This window comes from Neolamprologus multifasciatus, chromosome 6, assembly GCF_963576455.1.
Source record: "Neolamprologus multifasciatus chromosome 6, fNeoMul1.2, whole genome shotgun sequence".
NCBI lineage: Eukaryota > Metazoa > Chordata > Actinopteri > Cichliformes > Cichlidae > Neolamprologus > Neolamprologus multifasciatus.
Window position 1 is genome coordinate 5,040,471 of NC_140444.1, and position 27,983 is coordinate 5,068,453.

The 27,983-nt window shown below is 43.1% G+C and overlaps 1 protein-coding gene across 1 annotated transcript; it reads right to left on the reverse strand.

The window, feature by feature from the left end:
* Positions 1-872: 872 nt before the first annotated feature.
* On the reverse strand, positions 873-27,659 carry naa15b (N-alpha-acetyltransferase 15, NatA auxiliary subunit b). Its single transcript, XM_085163884.1, has 20 exons — positions 27,478-27,659; positions 16,786-16,870; positions 16,592-16,696; positions 12,722-12,879; positions 11,943-12,077; positions 10,293-10,446; positions 9,786-9,905; positions 9,590-9,685; positions 9,052-9,158; positions 7,963-8,035; positions 7,672-7,841; positions 7,423-7,575; positions 4,832-4,960; positions 4,528-4,741; positions 4,243-4,436; positions 4,046-4,154; positions 3,853-3,951; positions 3,603-3,746; positions 1,608-1,705; positions 873-1,211 (listed from the first exon to the last, which is right to left on the reverse strand). Exons 1-20 carry the CDS (start codon positions 27,529-27,531, stop codon positions 1,014-1,016), a joined length of 2,595 nt encoding a protein of 864 aa, XP_085020010.1. The 5' UTR covers positions 27,532-27,659; the 3' UTR covers positions 873-1,013.
* Between the last annotated feature and the right edge of the window lie 324 nt (positions 27,660-27,983).

The window sequence follows — 27,983 nt, forward strand, 5'->3', positions numbered from 1 at the left end:
CTCGTCTGGAAAGCACCCGGGGCCAAACTCCTGTTACTAAATGTGCTGCATAAATAAAAGCGACCGCCCGGAAGCTCCGTGTAACCGCTTCAACCAGATCCTGAAATGATTATCATCGGTAAGAGTGTCTGTGGTATTGCTTAGGTCTATCCATCTCTCTCAGAGCTATATAGAAAAGTTAAGAGTAGCTGTGTAGTTGAAACAGAACGCATCACACAATCTTTACAGTTTTTATTCTGTGCTACGAGGTGCTCCACGAGGACAGAGGGTTACGTGTTCCCATGTTGGACCTGGAACTGCGAGGGAAGCACTTTTTTAGGGGGGGGGGGGGGGAAGCTGTTCGATGTGCGAGGCGGCTTTCTCTGGCGTTTTACTTGAGTGAGCGTCACAGCAGATACAGAAACACCTGTGGTCGTCCTCAGTGTCCATTTCAGGTAACTCTTCCCGCTCGGCTTCCTGCGGACGTGTCGGAGATCAGATCCGCTCCGCTCAGTCCCCCCCATCCCCCGCCCCTCACCGACAGCCGTGTCCCATATTCGTTTAGATTAGCTTTTATTTTAAAATAAGAGGAGCAGAGTATGCAACGTGTTGGGAGTCACGCCCGAGTGGTTGGCGTTATTGTTATTAATCAGAGGAAAACCAGCGCTCACTTTCTCCCGATTCTTTATTTTCATGTTCAGCATTGCCAGCTCTGTTTTAAAAAAGTAAAATGGACACTTATCTTCTTCTTCCCCTCCCTCCTCCTTCTGTTTCCAACAAATACACAACCGCACACATGCACGCACACAAACACGCCCTCCACACGCACACACGCACGCACACACAGAGTCCTGATTTTCACCCATGTGGGAGAGAGCCGAGCCGAGCCAGGTCAGAGCTGAGCTGAGCCTGAGGACGAAACACCCATTTTTCGCTTCCTGTGTCCGGCTCTACAAAAATGGCTGCCACAGGCGTACCACAAGGCTCCGTGCTCGGCCCAGTTCCTTTTCTCATCCGCTGCCGTACTGCCGTGCTCACATCTCGTTGGCTAGCTCCTCCGTTTCCGTGGAAACGTCTCCGTTGGCAATCTTGGTGTTCTCCTCGTATCCGGGGGGCATGAAAGCTAACGTGTAGGGATAAAGCTTGTGGCACTCGGCGCGGTACGACTCTGCGTGCTCCTTACAGTCGCCCAGGGCGCCGCTGCGAAGACAGTCGAGGACCTCCGTGCAGATCTGAAGACGAGAGGACAAAGGTTAGAAGAAGCTACGTTCAGGCAGGGAGGAGTGGACAGTTTATCACAGTCTGTCTCAATCCCAACTCAAAAGGAACTGCTGTACTTCCTGATGTTATTGGTTACCACAGTTTTTGTCGCGACTTCTCGATTGCGGTCGGTCCTTTGACCAACTTTTTAGGAAAACCTGTCTGGCTGGTTTCACTTCACTGAAGAAACTCGTTTGTTCTCCTCCAGCCCTTTTTCAGATGGATACTCTCAGCATCTGAGCCACGAGGACCTGAGAGACTAACTTTTATTCCACAACAGCAGAGAATCCAGTGTGTGTTTAGCGTAAGAATAGTCGTAACTGTTTCTTTGCTTCCCTCCCGTCTTCTTACACGATGCCACTACGTACCTGTATGGTTCTGTTGTTCAGGGACTCATCCAGTGCACCGGCCAGTTCTGCTGCTTTCGTTTGCATCGAGGAGTCCAGATACACCATCATCTTCGCAGCTACGGGCGGGAGAGAGAAGGTGAGTCTGAGAGAAAGTGTGTTTTTAATAATTCTACGTTTTAAGATCAATCCATCGCAGAAATGTTTCTGCAGCGCGAGGCTGGTCCACAAACCTTTAAAGGCATGTTCCAGGGGTAAGTCTCTGTTCTGGGTTTCGTGTTAGGGCCGAGGTTGGAGTCGGGAGTTTAGTAAGGTGATTAATATTAAGGTAAGAGGCAGAGCTGGGCAATATATCGAGTTTTTAAAAATATCGATATATTTTTATATGAGATATAAGATGTGACAATATCCTTTATATCGATATAGTCTATGTTACGTTATAACTATACTTGTGGAGCCGCAAGTTTGCCTCTCTTTCATCCACTTTTGTCTTTACGCAACATTACTCGGCCTCGCCCCTCCTTCACTGAACACAACTCCCCCTCCTCCCCCATCGCTTCACCTGCAGGAAGCGACAAGATGGACACGGCAAACCTCCGTTAACGAATTACTGCGCATCGCCCCGTGCGTGGGGCTGGACGCCGTCAACGTGTTAGCTAGCTAACCACGCTAACGAGCTAACCACGCTAACGCCATGCAGCCCAGAGGCGCTGCACAGCCTAAAATCCTTTCATTTTCTCAAAAGTTGACAGCGCGCCTTATGTATGAATTCTGGTTGTGCTTGATGGCCGCGAACCGATTTTATGTGGTACACAGCGCTCAGCAATCTGTCAAAAATGTTTTAGTACGACTTTGCTAAGCTACGGTGCTGCACCGGTTGATGGATTGTCGGAGCATTACGGCTACCGAGGAGCCTCGCGGAGTGATACGTACTGTGCTTCAACGTAATATTACCCTACTGTGTATAAGGACCATAAATGGCACCTGTTAAGAGACACGATTACGACGAGGATTTCAAACTCAAGGCTGTGAGTCACACAGTAGAAGTTGGGAACAGAGCAGCTGTGAAATCTGTCTTTGTTACTATGCTCAGCGTCTTTTAGTTTACATTTTGACAGCACAATTGTGAGCTTTTTGTTATGCACAAAAACAACATTGTTTTCTTTTATTTATGGAGCATTATTATTTAATAAATGCTCATAATTTATTTTTGAGTAAATTTTATGTACATCTATGCTCTATGGTAATAAAAGTGCCTGTGTGACATCTGGGACACAGCTTTGACTAAGAACTCTCTTTTTGTTCTTACTTTATGGCTTAAAAAAAAAAAAAAATCGAGATATATATCTTATATCGCCGTCCAGGTAAAAAATATCGAGATATGAATTTTGGGTCATATCGCCCAGCCCTAGTAAGAGGCAAGGGCATGCATGATGTGAATCAGTGCCTTCACTAAGGTAGAACAGGTTGGCCATTGTCTGTGCTCATCTATCATTCTTTAGGTGCAAAGTTTCCACAATGGGACCAATGAGACCAACGAGCAACACCCCCCCCCAAAAAAAACACAAAAAAACCTGGCTTGCTTAAAATTTAAATAGAGTACTAGTAAGTAGGTACCAACTTTCCTAGCTCCAAAACATCTGAATGAACTAGTATTCAGAGGGAGGATACCTCTGACTGACATAGGAGGAGGCGGTAAATGAGTCTGAGGGTTACCTAGGCAACATGAACCTGAAATGCCTGCTAGAGACCACCCGGCAGCTACAAAGCCCTGTGGACAGGGCTTAAAAAAAATTACATTTTGAGGGATCGTTGGGTGCAAAGATGAACTAAGAAGGGGGAAAAACAAACAAACAAACAAACAGAGTGACATTCAAGCAAAAAACATTTGCAACAATGGAAGAAACGGCCCCCAGGTCATGTCAAATGTTTTCATGAGTACTGCTCTTAAGTGTCAATTGAACTGTTGTTGCATTAAGTACCAAAGTATTAGAAGTGAGGGTCAAAGAGACTTACCAGCCAGTCTGTGTGGTATGGAGCTGGAGTGCTTGGTGAGGTAGGCCTGGTTGAAGCTCTTAGCGTTGCTGTCTCCGAACAGCCGGGTGATCTCCTGCTTCAGCACCGTCCTGACCACCTCTGGAAGCTCCTTGCTCTCTGAAACTGCAGAGAGGGAACAGAGAAAAAGGATTATGTAAGGATAGAGAGGCAATTAAAACCGAGCGCTTAGGAGCATGTGCTGGTAGTTAAATAATGAATCCTCTCATACCTCCTTTAAAGAAGCGTACGAGACACTGGTGCAGCCACGGATGGTCGGGGTCGATTGCCAAAGCTCTCTTCACTGACTGGAGCATCAACAGGTACTTTTCTGAAAGGAGAACACAGTAAACGTGTGAGGCAGAAATGGGGACGAAGACGATACTGGCGGAGTTAAAAACACATGATAACGTGTGCACGCCAACCTTTCCTGAAGTAGATCTCAAAGGCCAGTAGGTGGGTGTCAATCTTGTCTTTGACCAGGTGCTTGAGAGGCGTCAGGAACTTGATGGCTTCTTCCAGTGGATTTTCTACCTGTAAAAGCAAATGTGCAAAACAAAGTAAAACTCGAGTCCTAAGAACTGATAAACAGACCTTAACACTTCATGTATCGGCCACTGACCTTCACCAGCTTGTCAGGAATGAGCTCTTCTTTGGGCCCTCCGATCTCCTCGTCGTCATCCTCCTTCTTCTTTTTCTGGTTCTTGAGTTGCTTCTCCTTCTCCGCGTTCTTCTTCTCTTCCTCCAGCTGGGCCTTCTTCTGGGCTCTTCGCTGCTTGTTCCTCAGCTTTTTCAGCTCTTTGTCCGATAGGTTTGCTAGAGAAATGAAGACAAAAAGGACGGTCAGTGAAGGTCTTCCCTTGATAAGAGCCTCGTTGACTCTGGATCTTCACTGTGCGTCTCTCACCAGTGTCCGCCTGCAGCTCTTTGCTGTCATCCGTCAGCGGATTGTCGTGGAGGCTCAGGTAGATCTGGATGGCCGTGATTGCGGCCTTGTAGTAGAACGGGTGCATCCGGAGCACATCCTCCAGCTTCAGCAGGTCCACATATGAGCGTAGCGTCATCTTCCTCATGCAGTAAGTGTGGAAATCAAACTGATCGTCCGTGATCTCCACAAAATGCTGATGAGATTAAAGAGAGTAAAAAAGGAACAATTTTAACGCCCAGAAAGACTTTGCGTGGGCGGTTAGGGAGCGTGTACTTTTGCTCACCCTCTCAATCTCGTGGCACTTCTTCAGGGCTTCTCCAAACTTGTTCATGGCTTTGTAGGCGAGCGCGCACTCAGTCTGGAACCACATACACTGCATCTCGTTCAGGTTCTCCACTGCTGATGCTCCCTCCTGCAGAAACATGAGACATATAGACATGAGTAGGGATGGGTACCGGTATCCGGTGCCATGATGGCACCGGTTCTGACATAAACGGTAGTAACCAGACCGAAAAGCAGCGCACATTTCGGTGCTTTATTTCGGTGCTTTTTTTCCTGAGCTGTGATACACTTTCTTCCTTACATTTGTATTGGCGGTTGGCAAACAACTGAAAGGTGCATTACCGCCACAAAGTCAAAGTCTGGCTGTACTTCACAGCAAAATAAGCAAACTCAGCAGCTGCAACAAGTGCTTTAAGCTGATACTGTGATACTGTCAAAGGAGGTAACACCTCAAATCCGATGAAACACCTGGCGACGCATAGCGTTTTTTTTAAAAGCCGAAAAATGCGCCGTATTTGATAGCTTGCTGCGAGACCTCACACAAGCGCATCTACTGCGGGTGGGTTGCCTGTTATCGGACCCGGAGTTAGCAACATCCCCCAAAAACCCGAAGAGGAGAGTCCTGGCCCCTAGCCCTGCCAGTGTAGCAGAAATGATGAGGATGATGATGCAGCAGCAGCCGTTCTTCTCTGCGTGAGTAGCTTAGTAGGCTAACCACGTTATTAAATTAATGCATGTAAGGTGAACTAGCAAACATCATCATAGCTACATGCAGCTGTCTTCTTGTTTGATGGCAGATACTCCCTTCACCCTGGCCAAAAAGGCTAAAATGACCAAAGAAAAAGTGGAAAACACTTAAACATGAGAGGTTTTTGGACAAAGTTTGTGTTTTTTTTCCATTGTTTAAGCACTGCTTCCAGCCAAGAGTGATACCATAAATCCCCTATAGCTGCAGAAAAGGCTAACATTGTTATCTTTTTACAAAAAAACAGCTGAACATGAGAGGTTTTTGGACCAATTTTGTGTTCTCCATTCTTTAAGCACCGGTTTGAGCACCGTTTAAGCACCGGCACCGTTTCAAAAGTACCGGTTTGGCACCGGTATCAGATAAAACCTAAACGATACCCATCCCTAGACATGAGCACTGGCAGTCTGACCATTACTGTACATGTTCCATGGGGATCCATTCTTAACTGAATGCTATTGATGAGGTGAACTAACAGTGTTGAGCCTATAGTCTGCATTAACCCCTTAAAGCCAGTCAGAGCGGGCACGCTCTGTTTTGCGTAACTATTTTTAAATCCCGGTAGCTCTGCAACCACGTGAGCTAGCGCAATAATTTTTTTTGCATATGAAACTGGAGATGTTGTACTTACATCTTATGCCATCAGCTTGTCCTAGGTCACAGTTTCCTTCCACATATATCTTTGCAAAAACTGCATAAAAAGCGATTGCAGCAACAAAAACATAATATTCCAGAAACACGCTTTGCCGATCCGATCAGCTGTTCATAACACTTCCTACATTGGAATAGACGTCAGCGCGAACTATCGCATGTCCGCCATGACCTGCCCGAAACCGGAAGTGACGTCATTTTCGCGGAAATGTAGTTTTTTACCATCAGGGCCTCATGAGCCTATACTGGTGTTTTTAAAAGTTATGTTTGACTTTATGACTTTCTGTGTCGTTTCTGGGATGCTTAGGACTCATATTGCACTGCTGGAAATAGTTTATTTTGATGCATATGCTGCTTTTTTGCAAATTTGCATTATAGTATTTATTTTCCTTTTTCCTGCAGTATGTAAAAATTGGAGTATTTCAAAAATAAAACTATGAAGACACTCAAAATAAATTTCCTGTGGTGGGAAACTATTTTGTGCAACTTTTTTGTATTAACAGTTTTGAGGGATAAGCCTCTTAAATTTCTCTAACTTGAAATATATGTTAAAAAAACAAAAACGATTTTCAATTTTTTTTTGTAGTTTATTGCACTTTTTTGCAATTTATGTAATTACTATGCACTTAATGCAGACATATTATTAAAATCTGGGCTATAATGGTTGTATTGATGTATAGCAACTTGAAATGCTCCCAAAAATGGCTCCACAGCATGTAAAAATATAATATAAACTCTGGCGGACTTGGTTCTATGGTAGGTCTTAAAGGGTTAAAACCCTTCTTGAGTCTTATAAATGCTAACCAAAGATACTTTAAAGAGGGTTATCGAGTTAACTGGTCAAGAACATTAGAATAGCTAGAATCCTGCTAATGTGGGATTATTTTAAAGTCCACAATTCTGCGTGTGCTTGACTATGGAGATGTTTTTGTGTATGGCTCACCCTCCACTTTAAAACAATGTTGGGAAATAGGCCTCTGCGATTGATCACAGTCAATTACTTTGTCATTAATCACTAGAGCTTGTACAAAAAGTGGGAATCTCTCTCTCCATCAGTCTATCAGAGATCTAAAGATAGAAAGTACTCATTATGATGAGTACTGATTGTTCTCGTCATCATTTGCCAGCATTTTGTTTTGACATTTTTAAAAGTCCTCATCGGTTGGTCAGCTGTCACTCTGCACAGTTTCTCTCACCCGGGTGAACTTTGAGCACATTTCCTCGGCCTCTTTGATCATGGTCGCCTTCAGCATGTACTTGGCACACTTTGAGTTGATGAATCTGTCAGCGGTGTCCAGAGCCTGGGCCTCATCCATCCACTGGGCAGCCTCTTTGATGTTGCCAGCATGCTGCGGGAGCGAAAAAAGGTCAGTCGAGAACACCGCCGCAGCAGAACTACGCGTCTAAAATAGTAAACAATCATACGAATCGGACACGCGCGCCACCTTGTAAATCTTGGCTTTGATGAGGAAGAGCTCGATGAGCGTGGGCGTGCTCTCGATGGCCGCGTTGATATATTCTAGAGCCAGCGTCTGCTGGCCGATCATGTCATAGTGCTGCGCCAGGAAGTACTGCACCCAGAGCAATGTGGTTGGAGGCTCCTCCTTACCGTCATCTGGAACAGCAGAAGCAGACGCTCGTTAGGGTTGGAACCAAACGACTGCAACGGCTACACAAAAACTTACAGCTGGTTTAACTTCGTCTGGTTTGTTAGGATGCTGAAATGTTTCTCTCACCGTTCTGGTTGAACATTCGGCAGCTTTTTAATGAGGTTTCATAGCCGACCACCAGTTCCTCTATAATTGCCACCTAAAAGGAAAGGAGGAAAAGTAAATATGAAGCGTGACGCAGTTAATACAGTGACTTATTGTTCATAAATATTTCTTACAACGGTGAATGCTAATTTCATACGTTTTATACAGAGGATGAGCTGAGGGGCTTCACTGAGGCCCAGGATAAGATGATAAGGGATCATTTTGAACTCATGCAAAGCTATTCCAATTTTTTTATCTATTTATTTTAAATGGAATTGAGCCTCTTTAAGGCTACGTTCACACTGCAGGTCTTAATGCTCAATTCCGATTTTTTGATCAAATCCGATTTTTTTGTCAGCTCGTTCACACTACAAATAAAATGCGACAGCAAACGCGCTCTAGTGTGAACGCTCAAAGCGGCCCGCATGCGCAAAAGAAGACGTCACACACAACGCGCTCTGTTTAAACCCAGAGCAACAGTATTGTTTGACTGATGGCTTTAATATAAAGACTTCGGACTTCACGTTTCCCAATTTTTGCTTTAAGTTATTTTGTTATTTACATAATAATGTAAATAACCTAATAATGATCCTTATTTCTGTTTTAGAGGAGCGCTGCTTCAAAGGATAGTTGCAGATTTCTGTCAGAATCTGCAGATTATACAGAACAAATAAAATGTTCACGTTGTCTTCCCAACAGTTTCACTGACATCTACACGGGATGGCCAGGAAGCGTTCACGATATCTTATCCGGCGCTGATAATTGGCGTCTGTCTTGTGTCGGTGACGTAAAAGACGGATTTAATGCGACTTGACCGTTCAAACAGCAGTCGCTTTCTAAAACATCGGATATGTATCGGATTCAGTACCACATACGAAAGTGACCCAGATCGGATTTGAAAATATCGGATTTGTGCCGTTCACACTGTCACACCATGATCAGATATGGGTCGCATAGGGTCACAAAAATCGGATTTGATGCGCTTTCGCCTGCAGTGTGAACGTAGCCTAAGACTCTTTTGGTCCGAGGCAGTGACTGCGATTTAATTTTAGATCAGTCAGCAGGTGTCACCTTTTCTTTGTCGTTGTACAGCGATTTGAGCGTGGTGAAGACGGGCGGGCAGCCTTTACTGAAGTTCATCCTCAGATACCTGTCCAGACACTCTCTGAACTTGTCACCTTCAGAGAAAAACAAAAAGACAAAGCAAAAGAAAATTAATCTTTAATCTGTAGTTTTATTGATTGTTAATTTCGTTGACTAATTATTCTGGTCAGTTTTCATTAACAAACTTTTTTCCCTGATGAAAAAAGCCGATAACTAAACAAAAACTAATATACGAGGACAAAAGCTATGATGAAATGTACTGAGATGAAAATACGAAGCTTTGCAAACTATTTTGGAACAAAACAACCAACCTCTTTATATTTTAGTCACTGAATCAACTTCAGATTTAGTCTGCGATAATCTTATGATATTTAGTCAACTAAATATAAACTAAAACTAAACTAATTACAGGCCTAAACTATGACTAGAGCTAAAGGGTGTTTTAGAAATATAAGTGAACACTGGCTTTATTCTGTTTGATTTAGCGGAGAAATGAGCTGCATACCAGAAAGGAAGTTGAGGGGTAGGCGGCGAGGCACCAGCCCTTTGGGAAATTTCTCCCAGGCTTCTTCAAAGATTTTGTATCTCTCCTCTACAGTACCTGAAAATAAAACAAATAAAAATCGAGAGGAATTCAGGATTTAGCTTCACCGCCGATTTGGATGTTTTAGAAGTCAGCGGTGACAAGACTCGTGTCATACTTGGTTTGAGGGCCTTCTCCAGGCCGTGATAATAGGACCAGTTCTCTGGGTTCCTCTCCAGCAGGCGGCGGTAGACTTCTGTTGCTTCATCCAGACGCTCCAGCTTCAACAGTAACTCTCCTACAGAAACATGAGCGCAAACACTGTTAAATCGAGATAACAAGCCAAGAAAAATCATGGCTGCCAGCAAAAACAAAACAAAAAACCCAACAAACTTCTGCTCACAGGAGAGTCAGAGATAGAAAAATTAAATCAGCCTCAGAAAAGTTTTCTACATGACTTATTGAAGCTTGTTTGCATTTCTCTCCTGCAGCTCCTGCATTATGCCAGATTACTGCTGGCATCACTGCTCCCCCTAGTGGCAGCAGGTTTTATCACACCTTTAACACCAAATCCGCCACTGTGAATGAAATGTGCTCTTTAAATAAAGTTTTGCTTGTTTGGTGTTACTTTGGTAAAGATGTTTGCACTTCCAAAGATTAACAGAGCGGCTCTGCAGTCACCCACCTCGCGTCTCCTCCACTGCCAGTTTATCGCAGATCTGCTTCTCGTAGTTGGACAGATGCTCGAGGGCCTCCTTGTGCAAACCTGCTTCTCTCAGCACCTGGTTCTGGTAGAGCAGCAGCTCGCTGTACTCGTAGTCCACTTTGTCCGGAGACGTCTGAACAGACCAGAAAAAGAACAGACCACTCTGAGTGTCAGTAACATTTTGTACCAGGCACGCATGACTGAAAACCTCCAGGAGCCGCTGTGCTTTTCAGGAAACTCTGAATTATTCAGTGTGTGTGTGCACGGTCGCACCAGCTCACTGTATTACACAGATGGCACAAAGACAGGAAGCAGGCTGGTCTTATCAGGAGCACGCCAGAGTGAAAGCGAGTGAGCTCTACTGCTGTTGTGACCAATGCAGAGACGACAGAAAAAACACCCGCCGGCTGCAAAGCTACAAAGCACTCACTGTAAATCAGCGAGTCCGACACCTACAGCGCCGCGAACACGAGTAAGCCTGTTACTCATCAAAGCGTGGAGCGGTGCACGGTGCCTGTAGTACACAAAATAGTTCATATCCAAGCTTCTTTAGTGGCAGGGGTTCTCCCTTGCACAAACTTTCCACGCAGCAGGAGTTCTTGGTCCACACTGGTGTGCGTCTGCGTACCGCCCCTGCAGGAATGTGGCCAACGCAGAAACTATGGCGACGACTCCGGTGCAGTGCTTTAAAAAGCCAACAGGGTGTAGCCAAATCAGTGTGTGCTGATTGAATGACAGGAAGGTTCACCACAAAGGAGAAGGAAAAAAGTGCAAATGAGCAGCACAAACAGCAGCTGCAGTGAACGGCGTTGAAGTTCTTTGTCTTTGTGTTCGGTTTTCGCCGCAGCAGGTGGAACGCTAAAGCATCAACAACGCCACAAGCAAATAAGATCAGCCCACACTCCGCCAGCAACTTTCAGCCAACACTCATAAACTAACCTCAGCACAATCACAGGTTTTTAGACTGAAGGATTGTAAGGACCAGCTGGCTGTAACAGCTACTTGTACCCCTACTTTTAAGAAAAGGTAAGATGGTCTTTATCAGTGAAAGTGCAACTTTTTAAATTCCTGTCAAAGATATTTTTGGACAAAAAAAATTAAGATAAAAACTACAAATTTTGCTTAAGGTAAGCTGTTAAGATTTATCTTAGCCAGAGCTTGTACTGAAATCTAACGCACCGGCTCCAGCTGTGGCAGCTCTGACACACTCTCTAAAATAGGTGCCTGGTCTGTGTTTGCAGTACTGGCCTCTGCACAGCTGCAGTCTCGACTGAATAGTCTGTGTTTGTTTCATTTACACTGTATCCCACTGGCAGAAGGTGCTACTGATGTGAGCAAGTGGCCACTCTATTTAAAACTGCAACATCAGCGGCCTCCAGTGCATCCCCCTCAGCCTCCTAGCAGATGCACGTACGGTATGAATGTCAAAGTCCAAGGTGACTTCCTTCTCGAGTTCTTGCATTCACAATACTGTCAGAAAGTGTGACCTCTGACCTTGGCGCTGAGATCACTGAAATTCAAACTGAAATTCAGGCCAGCTGCACGACAGGGCGACAACAAAACTGACAACAACTGAAAGTCATCTCCTGGTTCGGGTAAGAGAAATGCGAAACAGTCGCCGTGTCTAACCTGTTGTGTTTTCCTGAATTCCTCAATGATCTTTGCTGCCATCTCATAGTCTTCCAGGAGGTGATAGGCGATGGCGTAGCCGATCCAGGAGGCCCGCTGGGCTGGACGCAGCTGCAGCAGCTGGTACCGTGTCTCCTGGAGAAAGACAATGTGCCAGCGTTGAGTTCATTTGATATCAGGTGGAAAAATACTACGTTCCCTATAAGCCCACGTTGTCTCAAACCTGAGGCAGTGCTGGGAAGATAAACAAAGAGAAAGTGATTGTGCTGACTCATGGTAGTGACACCAGGATGTTGCTAGCTGGCTCAGGGAGAACTAAAATTAACACCTAATACACTCCGAGTGGGAGCCCCTCCCTGTCCTCTCATCCATATTTTTTAATCCTTTCAGCCAGACTTTCCTCTTGCCATTTCATACCTCTCACTATAAAAGCATCTAAACCCCAGGAGAGCTGTTCTACATTGTGAAGACTGACTGCAACCTGATATGTGGATGCTGATTCGCCCAGTCCTCTAATTCAGAGCCATACTGCGTCCTGGACGAGGCAGGGCGACAGATGGAAGTGTGTGCTTCTCTTCAGGAAACTTCTTTCCCCACTAACTGAGGACTGTTTTTGGTTTCCTTTATAAAAAGTTTACTGGTTTTTTTAAAACATGCCTCTGCCAACTGGGTTTATCTCCTGTGGCCAAACTTTTCATCAAAACCTCCCAGCTTTTGATTAAGAACGTGCAACATCTCTCAATTACTACTTAAAGAGACACAATCCCCCTCTGACTCACCCTGTAGCCCTCCAGGTCCCTCATCTGGATCTGCAGCAGGGACAGGTCTCGGAGGATCTGCAGGTTGTCCTTGTCCCACTTGAGAGCGTTGCGGTAACACTTGATGGCCTCATCGTACTTCTTGTCTGAGCGCTGGAGTAAACCGTACACGTGCCAGCCTGGTTCGCAAGGCCAGTTAAGGAAGATGCACAATTTGTATGATGCTATCAAATGAAGTACAGAAAAGGGTCAATGGACCTCTTCTCTTGTGGTTGAACTGAAGTGATGTGATCTTTTAAAAAGCTGCTTTCATAGTGAAAGGATCTCAGAAGTGCTCACTTCTCAGGAACGAGGCACCTTCCTGCATTTTCTGTTATATGAACTCTGCAGCCTTGTAATAGCTAAACACTAGTTATGCATCATGTGGTCTTTCCTTTACTTGCAGCCCTGTGTCATCCTCTTCATTGTGTTGCTGCGTGGTGGGAGCTACTGTGATGCCACCATGTTTCATTTCATCTGATTCATTTAAAACGTTCACTGGTGATTTTCTTTGTTTTGTTCCATCAGAATATCTACATTTACAAGAATGTTGACACGATAGTGAAAGTAGACTTTGTACGAGTAATTACATGTATATCAGTTTAAAATCAACAGGGAGACTAAATGAAGTGTTTGGTTGTGTTTATAGATGTTGCTCAAATGTAAAAATAAAAATTTTGTCCCAAGTTTGAAGCACCTTCGACATACAAGCACTTCTGGCTTAAACTGAAGAGTAGCGTAATTGTCGGGCTATAAGCCGCTACTTTTTGCACAAGCTTTGAACCCTGCGGCTTTTAGTCAGGTGCGGCTTTTCTAAGGATTGTCCATGATTTTTGTGATATCGTAAGAGGATTTGTTTTGTTTGTTCCGCTGTTGTACGGCACTGCGTTGCCTGGCGGAAGGATCGGGGTTCAAGAGTGGTATGTTGGTCACATGTCCGTCCGCCAGGCAACATAGTGCCGTACAAGTAGCGCAAAAAACAAACTTCAAAGTAGCGCTACGCGTTCAGCGGGAGGCGTGGATGACGAGCGGCGATAAACTTGCGAAAAGAAACTTATGCTCAACTCCACCAGTGGATTCTGACAGCGTGGAAAAGTGTGAAAACATCCATGATCACCAACGGATTTCGAAGGGCTGGACTGCTGCATGATGGAGAGGAGGACACCGCCACGGCCCTTCAGAGGGTGTTCGGCTCTGACACTGACAACGAGGATTTGTTTGGTTTTGAAAGTGACAACGAAGGAAAGAAGCGGAGAGTGGATGACGAAGCCATCCTGAGCCTGTTCGTATCCGACACTGGAGAAGAGGACTTTGGTGGTTTTAGTGGTGAATGACTGACTTCTCTTCTTGTTAAAGCTGTGTCACTGCACCTGAGCCTAAAAGGTAGGCCGAATCTATTTTTCTGGTGTGCTGTAGGTTATTGTTATGTACTACATTTGTTACTCATTTATGAAGCACAGTACATGTTTCGTACTTGTAATTACCGCTACTTCTGCATATGCCTAAAAAGTTATGCAAATATGTACCCGTAACTTGTTTTCAAAATATTAATAAAAGTGATGTCTCCAAACAGCCATCTCTTTCCTGACAACTCACTTTGTGCATATTCTCTTACATATGATAAGTCAACATTGAAACACCTGCGGCTTTTAATCAGGTGGGGCTAATGTATGTACAAAACAGGATTTTCCCCTGATTTTAGCTCGTGCGGCTAATATTCAGGTGCGCTTTGTAGTCCAGAAAATACGGTAATTGTTATTCTCACGCCATTTGTCATCAAACTTGCTTCTTACCCTTTCCGTAGTCCAACAGCCGCACTGCTGGGCCAACATGGACATCGCATAAGATAAAGTGCATCTTATTAACCCTTTAAAGCCGGTCGGAGCGGGCACGCTCTGTTTTGCATAACTATTTTTAAATCCTGGTAGCTCTGCAACCACGTGAGCTAGCGCAATAATTTTTTTTGCATATGAACCCGGAGGAGTTGTACTTACATCTTATACCATCAGCTTGTCCTCGGTCACAGTTTCCTTCCACATATAGCTTTGCAAAAACTGCATAAAAAGCACTTGCAGCAACAAAAACATAATATTCCAGAAACACGCTTTGCCGATCTGATCAGCTGTTCATAACACTTCCTACGTTGGAATAGACGTCAGCGCGAACTTTCACATTATCTTTGAATTTATGACTTTCTGTGTCGTTTCTGGGATGCTTAGGACTCATATAGCACTGCTGGAAATAGTTTATTTTGATGCATATGCTGCTTTTTTGCAAATTTGCAGTATAATATTTATTTTTGTTTTTCCTGCAGTATATAAAAATTGGTGTATTTCAAAAATAAAACTATGAAGACACTCAAAATAAATTTCCTGTGGTGGGAAACTATTTTGTGCAACTTTTTTGTATTTACAGTTTTGAGGGATAAGCCTCTTAAATTTCTCTAACTAGAAATATATGTTAAAAAAGCAAAAACGATTTTCAATTTTTTTGTAGTTTATTGCACGTTTTTGCAATTTATGTAATTACTATGCACTTGATGCAGACATATTATTAAAATCTGGGCTATAATGGTTGTATTGATGTATAGCAACTTGAAATGCTCCCAAAAATGGTTCTACAGCATGTAAAAATATAATATAAGCTCTGGCGGACTTGGTTCTATGGTAGGTCTTAAAGGGTTAAACTGCTGTTATCTTTAACCAATTTTACCCACAAAAATTCAAGTGTGAGGATTTAATAAAACAGGCTGCACTGAATGATCTACCTTGAGACACAACAAAATTATATTTAAGCTACTTTAATACTTTTAGTTTAGAAAAACAACTTTAAAAGCTGTGTTTTTAATGACTGCTTCTGGTGCTGTATTCATGTGTCCCAACAATCCATGAACATTAGGAGCTGGACCAGTAACTGTAACCTACACTCAAAGGTCTCTGAATACTGGGAAATTTCCTATCCTTCTGCAGGAGCTAAAAAAAGATCCTTAAATAGAGTTGTAACAATTATGGCTCCTACAGTTCCTCCTGCGCAAACAAAGGGGGGAAAAGAGGCTATTACCTCCAACAGTAGCCAACTATGAATCTGTTCATGCTGTTCAAAAAATCATCTCAACGCTGTGTTCAATGTGGGTCGAACACAAAGTAAAAACTACTAGCACAAGCTGTTGTGCTGCCAAGTCCAAATTCTGTGTAAACAGTGCTTTAATGAAGTTTTTATCCAGCACCACAGAAACTAAAGCAGGGAGAGGCAAATCTAAAAGGCTAGTAAGAGATAAATCCATAAAACAGGAAACTGTTTCTGAGGCTGTTCAGGCTTCATCGCCAATGTGGCTGAACATGATTATTCTAAAAACTGATTAAGGACAAAGCAATGATCTAAATGAACTACCAATCATAATTCTGAGCTTATGCAACGCGTAACGCCGTGATTTAAAATCCTAAAGTGTTGAAAAGCCTCGGCTATTTTAAAAGAACACTTTTTTTTTTGCATGCGTGCACCAAAGCACGCCCTCTGAGGGACGGAAACATGCCCTGGATACTGACTTACTGTGGAAGCTAAAGAGATAACAGTGTATCTGCAGAGAGCTGCTCTGTCTTGACTTCAGGCAGGGTTTAGGTTCAGATAGACCTCATCCACCAGCAACGTGCACAGACTTCTCTCTGTGATTCTCTTGCAGAGAGTGAATGTGCTGACAGTGCTCCACCAAGAGCAGGGCTCTTCTACACAATGTGAGGCACCTCAAGGTCCTTTTAGCATCCCACACTTCAACCATCCTGCAAAAAGACACTGCTAATAGTTCAAAGCGACAGCTGCTTAACCCAGAGGATGCAGTGCTGTCTATAAGGATACAGACGTGGCTCTTGAGGTCATTGCGCAGGCCTCTCCTCACCAGGTCGTATGCCTCCTCCTTCTTCCCCAAACAGTTCAGGGTCAAGCCCTTCATTGCCAGGGTCTCTGCAGCAAGAAAAGGATGCAGTAGATGGTGAAAATACATTTAAGAGAAAAAGAAAAATTCGCCGTACAGCTACATTTTTGCTGCTTACCTCCATGCTCAGCAAACTTGGGGTTGGACAGGATTTGTTTGCAGAACTTGAGCCCATTTCTGTATTGTTTGTGTTCGTAACATCGCTGTGAGAGGAAGGACAGAGAACTCGCTTTAGGCCAAAGTGACTTTTAAACAGGTCAGCGGGTCAAGCCCGTGTTCTGGGTCTCTGCTCGTTCTGCTTTTGCATCTATTTACTACCAACTGACTTCATCCAGGAAATGGATTTTTCAACATTAATAAAACAGAACGCGTCTTAGCAAAGTATAATAACACATTTTTTCCAAAGTCTGCGAGTAATCAGTGCTGCCCAAAATAATCGTGATTAAGATTCTTGGAGCTAATCATATGCACGTTTCTTTTTCCCCCCTAAACAGAAACTTCTGGCGCCGTCCCCAAAGCCGTTTTAATCAACGCCAAAGAAAGAAAAGAAATCGTGAGAATTTTTTTTGAGTAATTTAAAATGCAAATGTGCTTAATCAGACAGCGATTGAACATGCAGCACATAAACATGAAGTACAGTGTCCAACTTCCAGCACTCAACTCTCCTCTTATCTACAGCTGCTATATTTTACACACACGCCGGCTCAGCTGCAGCGTTTTAGACTTTTATCGCCCGCAGTCCGAACGCTCGTCAGGAAACGCTGGCAGTTACAGCCCAGATCCTCCCGGTGGCTTTATCAGTAGTACATTACAGGCCTGCCGATACTCGTGACACGTGCCTTTGCGTTGTTCAAGCACCAGTGCCGCTCCGTATCACCCATTCCAAGTATCAGAGAAACCAAACCAATCCCCACAACAACAGGAAAACCAGTATGCTTTTCTAGTCCACAGCCAAACTTCTCTCTCCTGTTTTCTTTGAACGCATTTTAATTCAGCTCATTTCCAAACAAAGCCGTTGTAAAGGCTATTGTAGGGTAATTTCCAATAAACCAAGTTCAAAAAGGGGAGTCTATGGCTGACGCGTGTTCCTGGTTTCCAAAAGAAATGCTTCCAGTTGCATTATGATTTGAAGACTGTTTATTTATGACAAACTGAAGATGTAACAATGAACTCCTTCCTAAATAAGCATGAAAGCTCCAAAAAAATAGCAGTTATCCAGAAGTACCTGTGCACACGGTCAGAAAACCGTGAGACTCCTAACCTCTCTGTCCATGCTCCTCCTCTTCCCTCTCACACAGGGTTTCATGCTACTATTGCACTTACATAGTTAAAGTGAGAGGTACCCTCAGTGACTTAAATTACTTTATGTAAACACATATTTTCACATTTATTAATCCTGAAAAGATAACTTATGTAACGAATCTATGAATTATAAAACAAACATGAACTCAATCGTAAATAAAAATATAAAGCAGACGTCTGGCGCTTACAGCTATTATGACTAAAGTAAACCAGTCTTCCCATATGGAAAAGAAATAGTAAAAACTTACATGATTTACTCATAAAAGTGGCCACTTTCTCATTACTTTCATATATTGTTTTAGTAAGTATCCAAAACATACAAGTTTCATTATATAATTTTTCAAGGGATCTTATATCTGTTTTTACTCTTGTATGCTTTTCATACAAGTTTCACACAAGACAGATACAAACGTTATAAGATTTATATATATCTTTTCCATATGGGTTTACTTCAAAGTCACTGTCAGCCTGCTTCTCGTCGCTGATAAAGTCCACACAATAAAACTGTCCGAGTTTGACTATAATCACAAGTTAAATGACCAATCGGAGAGAAGGTTTGAAGTCACATGATGCTAAAGCTTCTATTTAGTGGGTATACTGATGGTCTTTTATTATTTAAAAAAAAATAATACAAAAGCCAACCTTCTGGAAATAGAAAACAGGGGCCAAAAACATAGCTGCTGCAGCACTATTCAGTACAAAGATTATATCATAACATGCAAACGTATTCTAGTCTTCAAAAGGACGGTTCACCAGTTGCCATACATTTAAAAAATTCCAACAAGGACTCTAAAAAATTAACTTTTTAATTCACAAATCCAACTGTACAGCTGTTTATCTTTACCCTGTACAGGGCTTGCAAAATTTCAAAATCCCTGGTAGCCCTTCGGGCAGGGACTCTTCAGTTTTTGGTAGCCCAAAATAAATTTAAGTAGCCCGAATAAAAAAAGAGAGCAAATTTTTGATTGATGTTTTGTTTCCTTTACAATATTATACATTTCAATATGTCACATATTGACAGTGGCTCACCGATGCCAATGACATTACCCAGCTACATTTCCAAAAGAATGCAAAAGCATTGACATATATTTTTCCTTCCTACGATAGGCCAACTGGCAGGGCAGAGATAGATTTTGGTAGCCCGACTGGAAAAATCGCTAGCCCCGGGACGTCAGGCTAGCGATTTTGCGAGCCCTGCTGTAACACCCGTTTAATACTGACAGCGATGCTTTCGGTGCTTTATAATGTAGGAATTGACTTTAACCCTCTCAGGCTCAAATTAAGTTTTTGTTGCTAATGCACAACCAAGCACTGCAGTGGTACTTCTGAGTTAAAAAAAAAAAATCATAAAATATGTATGTGGGATGATCAGGTTGATAGTTTTTAACTGTTGCAAATCGGCAACGCCTGCCTCGAGAGGGTTAATCAGTTGAATAACACAAGCTCATTGCATTTACTGCCATCTACTACATACTACCCGTCTGAGCCAGGAAAAGCCTGAAAAGATACAAATGTGTGCCCAGCACTGTGTGTACTGCACATTTAAACACCTTGAACAACAGATTTTTGGTCAGTCAACACTTAAAAGTTGTAGTCATAAACTACCACAGTCTGTATTACTGCAGCGAAACATATCAGACATAGTTCTGAGCATCTACGATTTCCTTCCAAAAAATATTAGAAACCAGCTACACTGGTTCTACGTTTCCAATAAGCAAGCAGATGCTCAGTCAGCAATAAACCCCCTCTGTTTTTAAGCTGGTGGTCAGAGGAGGCTGTGTGTTTGTGAGGGAGGCAGGAAGAGTTAAGCTGGCAGATGGCATTGCGTTGTACCACCAGCAGCTCCACCAACGGTGAAAAAAACAAAACAAAACCCCAGAGATGACGTCAACGTCACATATGGGTGCCAAGGTTGGTTACGAAATTAAGCAATTCACTGTTGAACTATGGGGACAGTTACACCACCAGCTGAGATGTGGAGCTGGAGGACGGAAAGAAAGAGGCTCGGGTCCTGCCTGCAGCTGGAGCGCAAGGCTCCATCTTCTTATTGTACTCTGGAACAAAAGAATAGCTGTTTATGGCTGTAAGACAGTCTTCAAGGTAATGCTGCATAAATATGAGGTCAGGTTTGTTTTCATTAAGGTATACTGAGACCATTCGTCGCTGTATGTAAATGAGCCCATATATGGCAGCGTGCTTGTTGTGGATCTGTATGCATTACTTACTCTTCGTGCTGGAAGTGGAAATTCAATAAAACACCTGATGTCTCGCTACTCTCTTCACCCGTGTGCAGATGTGCACATATGCAGCTCCACGTTTTTGTCTGTGCTGCCACACAGAGGACACTCAAACTGTGTTCAAGGTTACAGAATGTCATGCATCTGTCCTGATGCATGCTCAATCACTCAGGTAAGGAAATCCCAAAAGTTGATTCTGTTCATCTGGACGTAGCATTTTCAGAGGGAGAAACGTTTCATTGCTCATCCAAGTGACTCTTCAGTCTCCGCTGACTGCAGGTTTCCTCAACCTAATAAACGGTACATTTGCATAATGAGTGAAACTAGCTGAAACCAGCGTTCCTCCCTGTCCAGGATGTGCACATCCCCATCATTGAAAGAGTGTCCACTGGCCTGTAGGTGTAAGTAGACTGCAGAGTCCTGGCCTGACGAGGTGGCTCTTTTGTGTTGTGCCATCGGCTTAGCCAGAGGTTGTTTGGTTTCGCTGATGTATAAATCACAGCAATCCTCCTGGCACTTAACAGCTTTCACTAGATTGCTCTTTTTGTGTTAGGGGACCCGATACTTTTGGTGGACCAATTTTGGTGCACCACGTTTTTGGGTTTGAAAGCCACAGAGACTGTGTTTAGAGAAAATGCGTCTCAGCTGTTCCGATACTCCTGACTAGGGATGGGTACCGGTATCCGACATAAACAGTAGTAACCAGACCGAAAAGCAGCGCACATTTCGGTGCTTTTTTTTTTTCCTGAGCTGTGATACACTTTAGATTCTAGCCAATCATTTTACGTTTCTGAGGATAGTAGGCGGGTCCAGGTACTTTTAGAGCAGAGCTACAGATTAAAAATGCCCAAGGCGAAGCGGTCAAAAGTCTGTCTGTACTTCACAGCAAAATATGCAAACTCAGCAGCCTGCAACAAGTGCTTTAAGGTGATACTGTCAAAGGAGGTAACACCTCAAATCCGATGAAACACCTGGCGACGCATAGCGTTTTTTTTTAAAAGCCGAGAAATGCGCCGTATTTGATAGCTTGCTGCGAGACCTCACACCGTGCACATCTACTGCGGGTGTAGCCCTAGCCCTGCCAGTGTAGCAGAAATGATGAGGATGATGATGCAGCAGCAGCCGTTCTTCTCTGCGTGAGTAGCTTAATGTTGTTCGTGTGTAATTTACGTTGAGTAGGCTAACCACGTTATTACATTAATGCATGTAAGGTGAACTAGCAAACACTGTCGTAGTTACATGCAGCTGTCTTCTTGTTTGATGGCAGATACTCCCTTCACCCTGGCCAAAAAGGCTAAAATGACCAAAGAAAAAGTGGAAAACAGTTAAACATGAGAGGTTTTTGGACAAAGTTTGTGTTTTTTCCATTGTTTAAGCACTGCTTCCAGCCAAGAGTGATACCATATATGCCCCATAGCTGCAGAAAAGGCTAACATTGTTATCTTTTTACAAAAAAAACAGCTGAACATGAGAGGTTTTTGGACCACTTTTGTGTTCTCCATTCTTTAAGCACCGGTTTGAGCACCGTTTCAAAAGTACTGGTTTGGCACAGGTATCGGATAAAACCTAAACGATACCCATCCCTACTCCTGACACATTCAGAGGGTTTTCCTTTAGGCACCAGTTGTCCTTTTTCTCTCCTGGAGCTTTCTTTAGGTGCCTCCATGTAGTGCACCTCTGTGGCACCTCATAGCCCAGTGCTAAACACATTGTCAGTCCTTTGTTTAATAAATCCATTTAAAGAACATGCAGCAGGCCCAATTACTGAGCTCGCTGCCTGTGAGTAACTTTGTTCTTTAACAACCTGTTTATTCACCGCAACAACCAACGTGATGATTACCCAACATCACTCTTGATTTAAGATAAAGGCACGGGAGACTTTAAATGAACATGCTATGAAATGCTCGTGCTTCCACTGGCACTCAAAGTTGAAATTCTGTTGACTTTCGTTGTCCGAGCACAGGATCCGAAATTCAGTTTGACAATACATGACACAACCCTACTTAAAGTGAACAGTAAGCGAGAGCACTGAAGCCTGAAACACACCTGTGTGGATCCTGCCTTCATTTGTTTTACTGCACTTTTATTTAAGGATCAACAGTGCACCATCTCTCATTATCAGGTCATGTAAAAGAGGCAGATCTGGTCTGCAGTCTCAACTCTGAATGACCGCTTTGCCACAACAATGCAATGCAAAAAACTGAAGCCAAGCTTTATTTAATTCAATATTCTAACATATGTTGTGGTTTTACTGCAAGTCTAAATGAGATGCTAAATATCGTCTCGTCAATTACTAATAATCAGCAATGCTGGTTTAATTACAGAACAACAAATCCAAATGACAGCATCTTGTGCTCTACATTGTCTTTTCATAAGAGCTAACTGTCCCTCTAGGAAAAATCCCCAAAGTTTCCTCCAAGTGAAACTGGAGTGGAAGTTATGATTTCTCTTCCCTGGAAACCCAAAAGAGAAGGAAGACGCATGTAACACAAGCCAGAGTGAAGAACACAATGTTTGGTATGTATTTAGAGAAATAATATCAAGAACACATCAGGCCAATGCCAGACTCAAGAGGGTATTAATCAATGAGCTGTGCACACCCGTAAAATGTAAAGTACACTGAGTCACTGTTAAACTGTGTCTGCTGGTTCTCTCAGGCCTTTCTATATAAAACTACATTTTAAATGATTCATTTTTAAATGATTATGATCCGTTGACACAGACAATAAGTAATCAGTCCTCTGAGATAAAACCGTGTGTGCTTCATATAAATTTAGAAGCATTAAGACCATCAGCGGTGCTTATCAAGAATACTCTCTGCCACCACCAGAGAAGTCAGTCTCAGCTCTAAGCTGCACAGATCGCTGCGAGAAGTCCCCAGAGCCAATGCTAGATTTCGATTAGACATTTCAATGCATAGTTTGATTATTTCAGATCAAAATCATGGTGGAACGGAGGACGTGAAAATGAAGGCCCAACTCACACGAGTTCATGTCAGTAGTGACTTCTCACTCTGCTGGGGTGTGAACTCACTTTATCACCACAGACAGAGCCCTCGGAAAAAACACCAATCATTAGTAATCCCGCTAAAACTTAATCTTTCCTTTAAACTCAAAATATTACCTATAATAAAGCCAAAGAGGTTTAGACAAAGTTTAAAGTTCAGCAGTTGGTTGAACTCCATGTTGCTCGCAAACAACTCTTATTAATTTAGCCTGATGTAATTAGAGGATGATATCAGCTGAACAGCTGAAACAATTTGCCTGGCTCTTTACTTTCTTCATGCTCTAATTGTTCAGTCTTTTTTTTTTTTTAATACATGTGAAATATCTCCCAGGTTTTTACTCAGCTCTTCACCACACACAGCCACGTCTTTCACAAATGCCCGGTGGAGATATACAAACGTCTCTGCTCCAATTTCAAATCAAATCAACAGACATAAACGCCCTCCTTCTGTTTTCGCTCGTTTAAAGATGATGGATGAAGCTGGTCACCACACACTTTTATTTCATATAGGGCAAAAATTTGAGAGATTTTACTATGAATTAAAGCGATATGACCAACAATATTTATCACCATGTACATTTGAAAATTTGCGATAACGATATAACTGACGATATAATTGACACTAGACAAAATACTTTACAACTCCACAACTTTATTAGTGCAAAAAAAAAAAAAAAAAATCTATGTATTTTCACTTAAACAAGCAGCTATTTTCTATGTGCATTAAAGTTATATTAAAATGTAACAGTGCAAATGCAAATTCCTTGCTGACAGTTTAACCAAAAGGCATTTCCAGAGGAAATTGGCCGACATATCCTCAGCATAACCATGTATAATAACCGCAAAACTTAAAGAGGTTATACACACACAATACGGTAATATATGTCGAAGCACAGTACGTATCACTCCGCGAGGCTCCGCCTACGATAGCCGTAATGCTCCGACAATCCATCAAGCAGTGCGGGTTCGTAGCTTAGCAAAGTCGTACTAAAGCATTTGACAAATTCTCGAGCGCCGTGTACATAAAATCGTTTCGAGGTCAGTAAACAACCAGAGTTCATACATAAGGCACACAGGATTATAAGGGGCTCTGTCGATTTTCAGAAAAATCAAAAGATTGATTTTAAGTGTGCCGTATTTTCCAAACAACACGGTAATAACGACGGCCCGCTAGCATGCTAGCTACCAAAAATAGTGCTCTGTTGTGTATCTGACGGACGAAAGCTAAACCAGTTCCACACCAGTGAAGTTGCAACATTTTTACAAACCAATTCTGGTTCATCCGTTTCATTCAACGATCCGCTTTCGCCCTTCTCACCGCCATGCTTTTTCCGCCATGTGCGTATGAAAACAAAGGCACTGCGCATGCGCGTTTTACCCATATTCTATCGCGATATTTCATTTTCTTATCGTTGCCCAACATTATACCAGTATTACCGTGAACGGTATGATATGGCCCAGCCCTACTATGAATCTCACAGAACAATATAAACTTAATGAATTAATGGGGCATTAAACTAAATATATACTTGATTTGTGACCTACATATCATGTAATTGGAGGACAGAGCAAGAAGAGCTGTAAGAGCATCTCCCCTTAGTTTGACAACCCTAGAAACCCTTTTATCCACAAGTCTCGTGGCTGAATGCATCACAGGACACACAGAGCAGTTTATAGACCTGAAAAGTGCAGATAAGTTATAACAGCATAGATAGTACAACAAATACATGTGCTTGCCACTGCTTTTTCCCTCCTTCCTGTGATGCACTTGTTAGATGGATTGCACTGCCCTGCAAATTCAAAAGCATTAACAGGACAGCTGATGAAAACCACCATTACATTAAGATTACTGGTACAGGGCCCACTGTTAGGTGATGCAGGAGGAGAGCAGCGCGTTTGTGAATCCTGAAACCACAAAATGGAAACGTATCCACCTCAACTGTCAATCAAAAGCAGACGACTGCCAACTTCCAATAATGCACTTGGGAATTCACTCTGGGAAAGCAATAATAAAGAGAGGTGTGGTCTGCTCCTGGCTATAGCCAGAGGGGGACAAAGCTTGCATCACATCTCTGCGGCAGGAAGAGTAATAATAGTAATTTCATTTTCTACAACTCCACCAAAGTCCTTGTTAACTGAAGGAGACGTAAAGTTCACCTGGTTCTATTATAGTTTTTGTTAAAATGACGTTCGCAGTATGTGAAATGTTTACAGAGATTGTACAAAATTAAAGACCACTCAAACTGAAAAGCAATTCAGGACTGCACAAGGTATAACAAGAATGTTTCTACTTGTTATGTGATGACGTAACTGCTGTTGCTAAATCAAGCTTCTACTGTGCTGGAGGCTCTTACTGTCTCGCTATCTCTCTTTTAAAATCAGGCTGAGCTCCTCGTTTTAGGCCTTTTATTAGCATCATTTAAAAAGCAAACATTTGAACGTTTCAGAATAGAATCAATGTTGGACCAACTAAGACTTCCGTTGGGGAGCAGGACTTTTTCATAGCAAGTTATCCAGATCACACAATATCAATGACTGAACTTCGTCTGGCGGATGGGATCATCTCACCAAACTTCAGTCTCTTGGCTGAAGTTTGGTCAGTTTCAGTCTTAAATTAAATCCAAGTGTTATAGCAGAGCTATGTATTTTTTTCTTCTGCAAATAATTAAGTCAGAACATTGTATTTAACCTAAACACAAATCCTCTTTTTATGGAGGTCAGAGTGTTAAAGACGCACAGATATTTTTATTGGAGAAGAAAGAAACCGGATTGTTTGTAACTCTCTGCAGTGCCTGAGTGTTTGTTTTCTTTTGGGTAATGAAGGTGAATTTGGACCTGGCTCATGACATCAGAGTTAACAAGCAAACACTGAGTTTGTTGGTGGAAGATTTTCTGTTAACTATTTCCTACCTTAAGAAAGATCCAAGTATTTATACTACTAGTTACCTAAATTAAGAGTTTTTGCACAACTTCTACATTTTTTTAAAATATGGAAAGTATGTAAAGTCAACCGATTATCACCAGTTCCATGAAAGGCTAAACTCCCACTGAGGAATGCAACAAGTACAGCCACTAACGTCTCAAGTTCAGGTGCAGGTCACACAGGTTTGTTTTCTGTGGGGACTGCCAATACTCAGATAAAGAGCCGCTAAGTCCCAGCTGAGCCCCTGTCTTTTAAAACAATGGTGTTTATCAGATCCAGTTTGTGACGCTAAAGTGCTCACTGCCCACAAGTCTCCACAGTTCCTGGAAAGTGCGTTGCTAGATGCCCATGCAGCACTGTTTAGTGGTACACACCGCCAAGCACCAGGCATGGTGGCGGGGGGGGGGGGACTAGTTTGGCATGCAGCGCACAGAAAGTTAACCGCACTTCCTGAAAAATACTGTGACAATCCTTAACTCACGCTTGTTCAGCTACACGTGTGGCCCACGTAAAACTGCCCGCGGTTAGGACATGAACAACCCAGCAACACGGGAGAAAGGGAGGGATGGATCAGTAGCTCAGCAGGCCTGGGGCGGCTACAGATTTGCTGACACGGCCACACCGGTACTCCCCGGACTTCCAGTGGCTTTCACACATCATACACATCTACGTCGGCCTATGCTAGCCTCTAAGGTTGATCATGACGGAGCCTGCAGGCCCCCACAACTCAGAGATTGCTACTGACATTTGTTTAGTGCCTCACATGCCAAGATATCTAGCTCGGTAGAGTTAGCCGATTAAGTAACGCCAGGTGGCCTGCAAGCACGTTACTTTGTCAGATAGCACACATCTGACCAACTAAACACAATCCGGCTAAGAAGACAGCAGCTATGCACGCAGCCAGGAACTAAAATGCCACAACATTCACAAAACTGAGTGAGAAGCTAAGTAAGTGCAAGCTAATTCAGCAGCACACACGGCTAACGGGTTAGCTGTCGCTGAAAGGAGCATTAACGTGCTTTTCCCAGTGCTAAGGCCTGTCGCAAATGAACCACAAATACCGACTATTTAATCCAAAATCCAAATGTTTGTAGTGCAATTTAACCACGCTGGAAGCATATATCGGAATAACATCAAAGTCATGAACAACCATTTTGGCTTTGTACCGCAGTGACAGCGCACATCAGGGGCCGGGCTAGCCGAGCTAACCCCATTCAATGATGCCATTTTGCTAACAGGCTAAGCGCTACCAGCCGGAGAGCTCCGGTAAGAGCCGGACTGCCGCCAACAGAGCTCCAAACTCGGCTACCGTCGCTGTGCAGCACCTTAAAAACCAACTCACCAGGATCCTCTTGAAGAGAGCGTTCTCTTTCGGCGGTAAAGTAACTGTCGGCATGGTTGCAGGTGAGATCAGTTTCCCCCCTCGACCTCAGCACATGTAGCTAAAGTTAGCCCGGGTAGTCAAGACGAGTTGAGTGATGTTTTTTAGCCCTGGCTCGCCCGTTTCGGCCGCTCCGCTCGATTGCTCCGTTTTCTCTTTTCACTCACTTCCTCCTCACATTGTCGGAAGCTCCGACAGCTTCCAAAATGGCGGGGAAAGAGCGTTCAGGTGGACTGATCATGAAATATTTTAGATAAATAAAATGAAAAGTGTCGTTTAAGTATCCTTTGATGCATAAGACAGATAACAGTACTTGGGCCATTCTACAGCTTCACGTAAAGAACATAGAGAAAAATCCAAATACCGCTGAGCACCTTATTATAAAGAAGTAAGAAAGATAAAGGACAAGGGAATAAAATAATAAGATAGGACAAATATTTAAATCTATAAACAGGGCTGCTTGTGAG